At 45.9% G+C, this 12,769-nt stretch overlaps 1 protein-coding gene across 4 annotated transcripts in view; it reads right to left on the bottom strand.

The window, feature by feature from the left end:
* LOC115161116 (radixin) overlaps positions 1 to 12,769 on the bottom strand; it is a 51,829-nt gene that overhangs the window by 7,822 nt on the left and 31,238 nt on the right. For 3 of the 4 annotated variants that reach the window (XM_029711870.1, XM_029711871.1, XM_029711872.1), the window contains 7 exons: positions 11,260 to 11,343; positions 4,272 to 4,490; positions 2,662 to 2,813; positions 2,165 to 2,248; positions 1,905 to 2,051; positions 1,532 to 1,628; positions 154 to 317 (listed from right to left, as the gene is read on the bottom strand). In XM_029711870.1, coding sequence (XP_029567730.1) covers positions 154 to 317; positions 1,532 to 1,628; positions 1,905 to 2,051; positions 2,165 to 2,248; positions 2,662 to 2,813; positions 4,272 to 4,490; positions 11,260 to 11,343 — 947 coding nt within the window. Of the gene's footprint in view, positions 1 to 153; positions 318 to 1,531; positions 1,629 to 1,904; positions 2,052 to 2,164; positions 2,249 to 2,661; positions 2,814 to 4,271; positions 4,491 to 11,259; positions 11,344 to 12,769 lie in introns of those variants that run through there. The other variant, XM_029711873.1, reaches the window with a different exon arrangement.

Raw genomic sequence — 12,769 nt, 5'->3', positions numbered from 1 at the left:
AATATCCGCTCTTCTCACCTCCTTTGAAGAATCAAGGGAATACAGAGATCCACCCTTTATGTGGCTCTGGTACAGACCAGACATATTTTAATACAATGCTGCCCCCTTCTGGTCAGAATCACAACTACATGTCTGCATGTGTTCCTTCTGTACCTTTCCATCTGTTTGTGGTGTTTCTCCTCCCTGGCCTGGGCCTTCATCTGCTGAACCTCGATGGTGTCGGGCTTCCTCCTCCTCATGTACAGTTCGTGGTTCCCCATGCACAGCGCCAGGATACGCTTGTTGATCCGCAACCGCGGCGCATAGAACACAAAATCCTATAGAGAGAGGAGTGGAGAGGAAAAGGGGAGAGGAGGGAGATGCAGGGAGGAGAGAGAGGTATGGAGGAGAGAGGATGGAGAGGAGGAGGGAGAGGCAGGAAGGAGAAAGGAGGGGAGAGCGGCACAGACGAGAGAGGCACGGAGGAGAGGAGAGGAGGGAGAGACAAGGAAGAGAGAGGATGGAGAGGAGGAGGGAGAGGCAGGGAGGAGAGAGGAGCGGAGAGGAGGAGGAGAGGAAAAGAGGAGAAAAGGAAGCGGAGAGTCAGGGAGGAGACAGGAGGGGAGAGGCGGGGGGAGATGAGGGGAGAGGAGGAGGGAGAGGCAGGGAGGAGAGAGGATGGAGAGGAGGAGGGAGAGGCAGGGAAGAGACAGGAGAGGAGAAGCGGGGGGAGATGAGGGGAGAAGAAGAGAGGGGAGAGGAAGAGTGAGGGGAGAGGAGGAGGGAGAGGCAGGGAGGAGAGAGGAAGGGAGAGGAGGGGAGAGGAGGGAGGGGAGGGAGGGGAGAAAAGGAAAAGAGGTTGACAAATTTTGCAGGCAATTTTACATTTAAGGAATTTAGCACTCTTTTTACTAATTTACAGATTAGTGCAATGTCTTTATTATATTATCATTGTTTATTGTACATTGTGTTGTATTGTTTCCTCCTGCCTTCCCCAACCTTCCCAGTAGACTGACTAACCCTAAACGTAACCCTACCTTCCTGGTAGACTGACTAACCCCAAACCTATCCCTACCTTCACAGTAGACTGACTAACCCCAAACCTATCCCTACCTTCACAGTAGACTGACTAACCCTAAACGTAACCCTACCTTCCTGGTAGACTGACTAACCCCAAACCTAACCCTACCTTCACAGTAGACTGACTAACCCTAAACGTAACCCTACCTTCCTGGTAGACTGACTAACCCCAAACCTATCCCTACCTTCACAGTAGACTGACTAACCCTAAACGTAACCCTACCTTCCTGGTAGACTGACTAATCCCAAACCTAACCCTACCTTCACAGTAGACTGACTAACCCTAAACGTAACCCTACCTTCCTGGTAGACTGACTAACCCTAAACGTAACCCTACCTTCCCAGTAGACTGACTAACCCTAAACGTAACCCTACCTTCCTGGTAGACTGACTAACCCTAAACGTAACCCTACCTTCACAGTAGACTGACTAACCCCAAACCTAACCCTACCTTCACAGTAGACTGACTTACTGGAGCTTTCTTGTCGATGGGTTTGATGACAAACTTCTTGTCGCTGAAGGAGATGTTCCTGATCTCGCTCCAGGGGAAGCCAATCTTTGGTGTCAACCTGGGGAGGAGGGAAGAAAAAACACAGACTGTCTCAACACTATGCTAGTACAGTACTATGCCATGTGAAGGTAACTACCTACCCATATCAGTGTAGTACTAAATTAAACTAGAGGTACATGGCCAGCAGAGGGCGACAGTGTCATGGAGTATATCTGACAAGGCCATGCTCAGGTAGCCACAAAGGCTCTCTTACGTTCCACCTTAGTGGATGAATGGCATATTCCACCTTCCACTCTAAAATAACAAAAAAACTGTATATATCAGTATTACGTACTTGTCCTCGTGTTCGTAGATATTGAGTCCCAGTGCATCCACACCCAGCCACAACTCTGTTCCCTTCTTGTTCTTGATCTCAAAGTAGTTGACTCCATACATCTCCAGGTCCTGGGCTATCTTCAGATACTCCATCACTGAGTCCTCTCTGTGGACACAAACACACATTAGAAACAGTTAGAACTTGTGTAGAGAAGCAAGTTTGACACTAACAGACTCATATAAAGAAAGACGCATATAGACTCTCATACAAAGCCCTACCTGAGCATGCCTCTGTGTTCCTCATGCCAGGTCTGTATTCTGTCCTCCCACTGCTCCTTAGTCAACTTGTGCTGCTCCAAGACTCTGCAGGACACACAAAAACACACAAAGGGTTATTCAAACCAGGTTATTCAAAAAGGGCCACACTAGAGGCCTAGCATCAAAAGACAGAACAGATTTATAGTGAGGGAGGGGCAAGCCACTCTACTGAAGAACAACTCCTTTACAAAAGCACACAATCCCTCCCTCCAGCACACACTCTAACGGGGGAGTATGGAGAGAATTCATGAAGTAGAAGGACATTCCAGCCTCCTCAACCATTGTAGGGGCAATTTCAATAGAGATCCTCTGAGTTACTATGACAGCAAGACTCTTCCCCTGGTATTCTTTGAGTGGGACAGAGAGGGGCAGAGGAAGTGAAGGTGGAAATGTGGAGGTCTCTTCTGTACAGAGAGGGTTAGAGAGGGGACAGAGAGATGTGTGTGTGGGGTGCGGACCTCTGTGGCAGAAGGCGGTCGGAGGTGAGGTAGCCAGGCCTGTGGAGGTCTTTGTTGTAGTCTGCGTACTTGGCCTGGACAGAATAGGAGGCCAGCAGCACGGCTGTCTCTGGAGGACAGTAGTTCTCATCATTCAGGATGGCCTCCTTTACCTGGCATGGGCAGGGAACACACACAGAAACACACACTTGTTTAAATACTTTGTTGAGATCTGCAATGTACATTGTGAGTACAAAGGACACCAATAAACACTGAACAAAAATAAATGTAACATGCAACAATTTCAAAGATTTTACTGAGTTACAGTACATAGAAGGAAATCAGTCAATTGAAATAATTTCATTCGGCCCTAATCTATGGATTTCACATGACTGGGAATATAGATATGCATCTGTTGGTCACAGATACCTTTAAAAAAAGGTAGGAGCGTAGATCAGAAAACCAGTCAGTATCTGGTATGACCACCATTTGCCTCATGCAGTGTGACACATCTCCTTCGCATAAAGTTAATCAGGCTGTTGATTGTGGCCTGTGGAATGTTGTCCCAGTCCTCTTTAATGGCTGTGCAAAGTTGCTGGATATTGCCGGGATCTGGAACTCACTGTCGTAGAAGTCGATCCAGAGGATCCTAAACATGCTCAATGTCTGGTGATGGAAGAACTGGGACATTTTCAGCTTTCAGGAATTGTGTACAGATCCTTGCGACATGGGGTCGTGCATTATCATGCTGAAACATGAGGTGATGGTGGCAGATGAATGGAATGACAATGGGCCTCAGGATCTCATCACAGTATCTCTGTGCATTCAAATTGCCATTAATAAAACGCAATCGTGTTCGTTGTCTGTAGCTAATGCCTGCCCATACCATAACCCCACCGCCACCATGGGGCACTATATTCACAACGTTGACATCAGCAAACCACTCGCACACACACAACGCCATACACACTGTCTGTCATCTGCCCGGTACAGTTGAAACCGGGATTCAGCCGTGAAGAGCAGACTTCTCCAGCATGTCAGTGGCCATCGAAGTTCAGCATTTGCCCAATGAAGTCGGTTACGACACCTGACTGTGGTCAGGTCAAGACCCTGGTGAGGACGACGAGCACGCAAATGAGCTTCCCTAAGACGGTTTCTGACAGTTTGTGCAGAAACCTTTCGGTTGAGCAAACCCACAGCTGCCCGGATGGCTGGTCTCAGAGGATCCCACAGGTGAAGACTCCAGATGTGGAGGTCCTGGGCTGGCATGGTTAGACGTGGTCGGTTGGACGTACTGCCAAATTCTCTAAAACAACATTGCAGGTGGCTTATGGTGGAGCAATTAACATAAAATTCTCTGGCAACAGCTCTGGTGGACAATCCTGCAGTCAGCATGTCAATTGCGCGCTCCCTCAAAACTTAAGACATCTTTGGCATTGTGTTGTGTGACAAAACTGACATTTTAGAGTGGCCTTTTCTTGTTCCCAGCACAAGGTGCAAATAATAATCCTGTTTAATCAGCTTATTGTGTTATCTTGGCAAAGGAGAAAAGCTCACTTACTTACGAAACATGGGACCAACAATTTACATGTTGCGTTTATATTTTTGTTCAGTATAAGTGTGTGTGTTACCTGCAGGAAGAAGAGTCTCTGTGTGATCTCCTGGATGAGTTCCTCAGACACATCCTCCGGGAAGAACTTGGCTCTGAACTTAAACTGCAGAGGGTTCTCCTTCTTCACATCCTGCTGGGTCACCTTCTTGTTGAGTTTGAGCCACGTGCTGTAGCCTTTACTGTCTGTGTACTGCAGGCCAAAGAACCACACCTCCCGGAGGCCCACTGTCTTCACCACCTGAAAACACAAACACAATATGCGTCAATGATTAGCAGGTTAGGCCTCACGTAGCACTGAGAACCCAGATTCACCCTAGCCCAAAGCCTGCTCACCATTGAGGCTCAAGTGTGTGAGCCACTTCACTGTTTCACCTATAAGTGGGAGAACATCACTTTATTACAACACTCCTCTCTTTTCTCCATTCACACATAACCACATCTCTTTCTCTCGTCCACTTTCTCTCTCTCAGAAAGGCCCCTGAGGGTGTGTGATTTACAGTCAATAGAGCACCACTGACCTGGGACATCATTCACTAACAACACATCATTAACTCTCCTCTCAATCTTACTCTGTCCATTTCTCGCTCACTCTGTGACCCCATTCTCTCAAACACACACTCGTACTGAACGAAGCCTGCTTGTGTTTTATTATTATTTAATTATCAACTGTCATATATATATATATATATATATATACACACACACAACCGTTCAAAAGTTTGGGGTCAGTTAGAAATGTCCTTGTTTTTTAAATCAAATTGATCAGAAAAACAGTGTAGACATGGTTAATGTTGTAAATCACTATTGTAGTCACTATTGTAGCTGGAAACGGCTGATTTTGAATGGAATATCTACATAGGCGTACAGAGGCCCATTATCAGCAACCATCACTCCTGTGTTCCATTGGTACGTTGTGTTAGCTAATCCAAGTTGATCATTTTAAAAGGCTAATTGATCATTAGAAAAACATTTTGCAATTATGTTAGCACAGCTGAAAACTGTTTGTCTGATAAAAGAAGGAATAAAATTAGCCTTCTTTAGACAAGTTGAGTATCTGCAGCATCAGCATTTGTGGGTTCGATTACAGGCTCAAAATGGCCAGAAACAAATAACTTTCTTCTGAAACTCATCAGTCTATTCTTGTTCTGAGGAATGAAGGCTATTCCATGCGAGAAATTGCCAAAAAACTGAAGCTCTTGTACAACGCTGTGTGCTACTCCCTTCATAGAACAGCGCAAACTGGCTCTAACCAGAATAGAAAAAGAGGAGTGAGAGGCCCCGGTGCACAACTGAGCAAGAGGACAAGTACATTAGAGTGTCTAGTTTGAGAAACAGACGCCTCACAAGTCCTCAACTGGTGCAAAACACCAGTCTCAACGTCAACAGTGAAGAGGCAACTGACTCCGGGATGCTGGCCTTCTAGGCAGAGTTGCAAAGAAAAAGCCATCTCTCAGACTGGCCAATAAAAAGAAAAGATTAAGATGGGCAAAAGAACACAGACACTGGACAGAGGAAGATTGGAAAAAGGTGCTATGGACAGACAAGTCTAAGTTTGAGGTGAAAAGTGAAAAGATGCTGGAGGAGTGCTTGACGCCATCTGTCAAGCATGGTGGAGGCAATGTGATGGTCTGGGGGTGCTTTGGTGGTGGTAAAGTGGGAGATTTGTACAGGGTAAAAGATCTTGAAGAAGGAAGGCTATCACTCCATTTTGCAACGCCATACCCTGTGGACAGTGCATAATTGGAGCCAATTTCTTCCAAACTATGCAATAACTATTTAGGGAAGAAGCAGTCAGCTGGTATTCTGTCTATAATGGAGTGGCCAGCACAGTCACCGGTTCTCAACCCTATTGAGCTGTTGTGGGAGAAGCTTGACTGTATGGTATGCAAGAAGTGCCCATCAAGCCAATCCAACTTGTGGGAGGTGCTTCAGGAAACATGATATGAGTCTCCAGCTATGGTGACCAGTGAGCTGAGATAAGGTGGGGATTTACCTAGCAGAGACTTGTAGATGACCTAGAGCCAGTGGGTTTGGTGACGAGTATGAAGCGAGGGCCAGCCAATGAGAGCGTACAGGTCGTAGTGGTGGGTAGTATATGGGGCTTTGGTGACAAAACGGATGGCCCCGTGATAGACTCCATCCAATTTGTTGAGTAGAGTGTTGGAGGCTATATTGTAAATGACATCACCGAAGTCGAAGATCGGTAGGGTAGTCAGTTTTACGAGGGTATGTTTGGTAGCATGAGTGAAGGAGGCTTTATTGCGAAATAGGAAGCCAATTCTAGATTGGAGATGCTTAATGTGAGTCTGGAAGGAGAGTTTACAGTCCACATAAGTCAGAACCGTCCAGAGTAGTGATGCTGGACCGGCGGGCAGGTGCAGGCAGCGATCGGTTGAAGAGCATGCATTTAGTTTTACTTGCATTTAAGAGCAGTTGGAGGCAACGGAAGGACAGTTGAATGGCATTGAAGCTCGTCTGGAGGTTAGTTAACACAGTGTCCAAAGAAGGGCCAGAAGTATACAGAATGGTGTCGTCAACGTAGAGGTGGATCAGAGAATCACCAGCAGCAAGAGCGACATCATTGATGTAAACAGGGAAGAGAGTCGGCCCGAGAATTGAACCCTGTGGCACTTAACACCCCGGCCATCCTAAAATCGAAGCTTGATGCCCTCCTACAATCTAAGCTTGATGCCGGACTGCCAGAGGTCCGGACAACAGGCCCTCCGATTTGACACAATGAACTCTATCAGAGAAGTAGTTGGTGAACCAGGCGAGGCAGTCATTTGAGAAACCAAAGCTGTTGAGTCTGCCGATAAGAATGTGGTGATTGACAGAGTCAAAAGCCTTGGCCAGGTCGATGAATACGGCTGCACAGTAATGTCTCTTATCGATGGCGGTTATGATATCGTTTAGGACCTTGAGCGTGGCTGAAGTGCACCCATAACCAGCTCTGAAACCAGATTGCATAGCGGAGATGGTACGGTGGGATTCGAAATGGTAGGTAATCTGTTTGTTAACTTGGCTTTCGAAGACCTTAGAAAGGCAGGGTAGGATAGACATAGGTCTGTAGCAGATTGGGTCTAGAGTGTCTACCCCTTTGAAGAGGGGGATGACCGTTGCAGCTTTCCAATCTTTGGGAATCTCAGACGATACGAAAGAGGTTGAACAGGCTAGTAATAGGGGTTGCAACAATTTCGGCAGATCATTTTAGAAAGAGAGGGTCCAGATTATCTAGCCCGGCTGATTTGAAAGGGTCCAGATTTTGCAGCTCTTTCAGAACATCAGCTATCTGGATTTGGATGAAGGAGAACTGGGGAGGCTTGGGCGAGTTTCTGTGGGGGGTGCTGGGATGTTGACCGGGGTAGGGGTAGCCAGGTGGAAAGCATGGCCAGCCGTAGAAAAATGTTTATCGAAATGTTCAATTATCGTGGATTTATCGGTGGTGACAGTGTTTCCTAGCCTCAGTGCAGTGGGCAGCTGGGAGGAGGTGCTCTTATTCTCCATGGACTTTACAGTGTTCCAGAACTTTTTTGAGTTTGTGCTACAGGATGCAAATTTCTGTTTGAAAAAGCTAGCCTTAGCTTTCCTAACTGCCTGAGTATATTGGTTCCTAACTTCCCTGAAAAGTTGCATATCACGGGGGCTATTCGATGCTAATGCAGTACACCACAGGAAGTTTTTGTGCTGGTCAAGGGCAGTCAGGTCTGGAGTGAACCAAGGGCTATATCTGTTCCTGGTTCTACATTATTTTGAATGGGCATGCTTATTTATAATGGTGAGGAAGGCACTTTTAAAGAATAACCAGGCATCCTCTACTCACGGGATGAGGTCAATGTCCTTCCAGGATACCCGGGCCAGATTGATTAGTAAGGCATACTCGCTGAAGTGTTTTATGGAGCGTTTGACATTGATGAGGGGTGGTCGTTTGACCGCAGACCCATTACGGATGCAGGCAATGAGGCAGTGATCGCTGAGATCTTGGTTGAAGACAGCAGAGGTGTATTTGGAGGGCAGTTGGTTAGGATGATATCTATGAGGGTGCCCATGTTTACGGATTTGGGGTTGTACCTGGTAGGTTCATTGATCATTTGTGTGAGATTGAGGGCATCAAGCTTAGATTGTAGGATGGCCGGGGTGTTAAGCATGTCCCAGTTTAGGTCACCTAGCAGCATGAGCTCTGAAGATAGATGGGGGTCAATCAATTCACATATGGTGTCCAGGGCACAGCTGGGGGCAGAGGGTGGTCTATAGCAAGCGGCAACGGTGAGAGACTTGTTTCTGGAAAGGTGGATTTTTAAAAGTAGAAGCTTGAATTGTTTGTGCACAGACCTGGATAGTAAGACAGAACTCTGCAGGCTCTCTCTGCTATCTCTGCAACCTCTTTGTGCTATTGGGGAAAATAAGTATAACGGTTGATTAAATATGTTATCAAATTTTACTTGGAATTCAGTTTAATTTCAGTTTTCAGACCTGATTTTCTAGTTTTTATTTAGATTTTATTTAGTTGTCTAAAAATACATCTATTTAGTTTTTATATGAATTATTTTCAGTTTTAGTGTTAGGTTCAGAAAGCATGCAAGGGCCAGGCTAGGAGCCATGTGTGTTGTATAGTGTTTTTTGGGATGTCACTACTGGGGGGCAGTAGTACAGTCGTGGCCAAAAGTTTTGAGAATTACACAAATATACATTTTCACAAAGTCTGCTGTCTCAGTTTGTATGATGGTAATTTGCATATACTCCAGAATGTTATGAAGAGTGATCAGAAGAATTGCAATTAATTGCAAAGTCCCTCTTTGCATTGCAAATGAACTGAACCCCCCAAAAACATTTCCACTGCATTTCTGCCCTGCCACAAAAAGACCAGCTGACATCATGTCAGTGATTCTCTCGTTAACACAGGTGTGAGTGTTGACGAGGACAAGGCTGGAGATCACTCTGTCATGCTGATTGAGTTCGAAAAACAGACTCAAAGATTCAAAAGGAGGGTGGTGCTTGGAATCATTGTTCTTCCTCTGTCAACCATAGTTACCTGCAAGGAAACACGTTCTGTCATCATTGCTTTGCACAAAAAGGGTGAGGTGAAGACTTTTGGAGGATGGCCTGGTGTCAAGAAGGGCAGCAAAGAAGCCACTTCTCTCCAGGAAAAACATCAGGGACAGACTGATATTCTGCAAAAGGTACAGGGATTGGACTGCTGAGGACTGGGGTAAAGTCATTTTCTCTGAAGAATCCCCTTTCTGATTGTTCGGGGCATCCAGAAAAAAGCTTGTCCGGAGAAGACAAGGTGAGCGCTACCATCAGTCCTGTGTCATGCCAACAGTAAAGCATCCTGAGACCATGGTTGCTTCTCAGCCAAGGGAGAGGGCTCACTCACAATTTTGCCTAAGAACACAGCCATGAATAAAGAATGGTACCAACACATCCTCCGAGAGCAACTTTTCCCAACCATCCAGGAACAGTTTGGTGACGAACAATGCCTTTTCCAGCATGATGGAGCACCTTGCCATAAGGCAAAAGTGATAACTAAGTGGCTCGGGGAACAAAACATCGATATTTTGGGTCCATGGCCAGGAAACTCCCCATACCTTAATCCCATTGAGAACTTGTGGTCAATCTTCAAGAGGCGGGTGGACAAATAAAAACCCACAAATTCTGACAAACTCCAAGCATTGATTATGCAAGAATGGGCTGCCATCAGTCAGGATGTGGCCCAGAAGTTAATTGACAGCATGCCAGGGTGGATTGCAGAGGTCTTGAAAAAGAAGGGTCAACACTGCAAATAGACTTTTTGCATCAACTTCATGTAATTGTCAATAAAAGCCTTTGACACTTATTTGACACTTATGAAATGCTTGTAATTATACTTCAGTATTCCATAGTAACATCTGACAAAAATATCTAAAGACATTGAAGCAGCAAACTTTGTGAAAATTAATATTTGTGTCATTCTCAAAACTTTTGGCCACGACTGTACATAATAAGGTGATGGGTCAGGTCATAGGTTAGGCTGAGTTTCATCTCTCGTGGACAGACCAGTTCAACAGAAATGGTACCATAGATCAGTCATGATACAACAGGATGCGTGAGATAAAAAGCAGCATTAGTTCCGGTGCTTTGAACAAATCCTGATTTCGGAAGAGGGAACAATCGCCCATCAGACTTGGATCAACAGTTGGCCCAGTGTAGTGTTTGAGAGAGAGAGAGAGAGAGAGAGAGAGAGAGCAAGAGAGCGTTAGAGAGAAATTATTTGGTAGAAAATGCAACAGAGTATCCTGTAGTGTGTGTGTGTATATATATGTGTTTGTCTTTGTGTGTGTTGTAGCGATTATGACATGGTGTGCATGCAAGAGTGTAAGTAAAGGTCATTGGAGTCCAGTGACTGAGTGTGTCATTGGAGTCCAGTGACTGAGTGTGTCATTGGAGTCCAGGGTGTCCACTGATGTGACTCTGCCTGTGTGACCAGCAGAGTCAGCAGAAGAGGATGCCTGCTGAGTCAGAGCTGGGCTCCAGTCCAGCACTACAGAGATAACTAGTTTCTAACAATCTTTGGACTGGAATGGAGTCGCAAATTGAACTGACTGTCAACGTAAACCACATTACGAGTTAAAAGGTTTCAAATATCAGCATTTCCTCGACTCACATACACAGCCATTTCCTGTCTCAATCAGCTTCCTTGGGAAACACATACAAACAATATCTGTCTCCACATCTCTCTGCCTATCCCTCTCGCTCTCTGCTGCTCCAGCAGTCTCCTGTAGCCCACCCGAGTTCTGCTTCTGAAAGCTGCCCTTCTGCACACAACAAACACACTGGCCTCCCACCTCTCTGTCTCAGTCTCCACTGGCCTCTCTCTGTCACTGCTCTGCACAATGACTGCTCTGTTTCTCTGTCTCAGTCTCTCCCTCTCTGTTCCTGACAATACCCATACAGGCTCTAACTAGACCAGCTCCCAGCCTTGTTGACCCTCTGTAGTGTGTGTGTCTGTTCTAAGTCAACCCCATGCTTACCTGGTCAAAGAGCTGTTTGCCGGTGGTGTTGGGCTGGATGGCAAACTCCAGCTCTGCATCCATGGTGGTGACCCGCACATTGATCTACAGACAGACAGACAGAATACCCATTAGTAACTCATATGTTCATAAACACAGACAGTACTTTAAGCAAAAGGAGAGGAAACATTTGTGCACAGCAGGGTAATTCTCTTCCAAGGTGCTGGTTCTGACGAGACCAATATGAGCACAGCAAATTCAGAGGAAAGAGATACACATGTTAATGTCCCACAGATATGTGTGTTACACAGAACCCACTTGGCAGCATGCTCCCCCCTCCCTTCCCCTCCCTCCCTCAGTCAGTCTCCTTAGCTGCATCCTTCCATCTCACAGCTGGAGAGAAGAGAACACATACTGTTAATGTACAGCAGTACAAAGTGAGAATCCACTACACTGATACACCACCACTGCCGGGGACCTGAAAAGAGAGGGCCAAGGGCTTTAGCTGCATATACTGTAGCCTAATGCGTGTTCACGTGGATGTTGGAGTTATCGGACTGTGTTGAGTGGGCACCTGTGCAGTCTTCTGCTGAAGACATGTAAGTGTGTGTGCTCCACTTCTTATCATTCTTCTAGAAATATCTCTAACCTCTTGTCGGACATCTACTCACACACTACATATGCACGCCACGAGCACACAAGTCAGACAGGCTCTCATTCTCACTTCAGAATTTAGGTCAACTACCCCTTTAAGTGATTGCCTAGTTAAATAAAGGTTCAATAAAAAAGAATATAAAAAAAAAGTTGAGCAACAATGCATCCAAGAGGGCGGTGCCATAGACATACCCCCTGAAGACGAAACACAATAAAAAAAAATATAAACTCCTGTCAATTCACATGATGCAGCTCATAAGACACAAAATAAGCCAGAAAGTGCTCCGGGCCAGAATCTAAGTGAGTCACACTTGCTCTGTTGAAATGATCCCCTCTCTCACTCTCTCTCTCTCTCTGTGTCCCATTTCTCTCCCCCTCTCCTCTCGTCCCGAGGCACTGAGCTTCACAGAAAGAGGGTACAATAGCAGTCATTTGGCACCAGAATAGCAGCAGCAGCCATTTGACTGAGGATTCTCTGATGGCCCTTTAGCGCACTGGTTCTCAATCCTGGTCCTGGGGACCCAAAGGGGTGCACATTTTTGTTTTTGCCCTAGCACTACACAGCTGATTCAAATGATCAACTCATCAAAAGGCTTTGATGATTTGAATCAGGTGTGTGGTGCTAGGGCAAAAACGTGCACTCCTTTGGGTCCCCAGGACCAGGATTGAGAACCAGTGCTTTAGCGCGTCAATGAGTAAATACCTCTGGTACAGAAACAGAACTCCATGGGTTTGAATTATTCACCGCTTTAAAAATAAATCCTCAATGCCAGCTGAACTTGAGGAGTGAATAGTGCAGTGTAGTTCTGTTCTAGGAGCTGAGATATAGGCCAAAGACAGAGACAAAACATGAAATAAATTAAGTGTTTCAGATTTG

The sequence above is a fragment of the Salmo trutta genome, chromosome 24, assembly GCF_901001165.1.
Source record: "Salmo trutta chromosome 24, fSalTru1.1, whole genome shotgun sequence".
Classification (NCBI taxonomy): domain Eukaryota; kingdom Metazoa; phylum Chordata; class Actinopteri; order Salmoniformes; family Salmonidae; genus Salmo; species Salmo trutta.
This window is presented reverse-complemented; position numbering and strand designations above follow the sequence as displayed.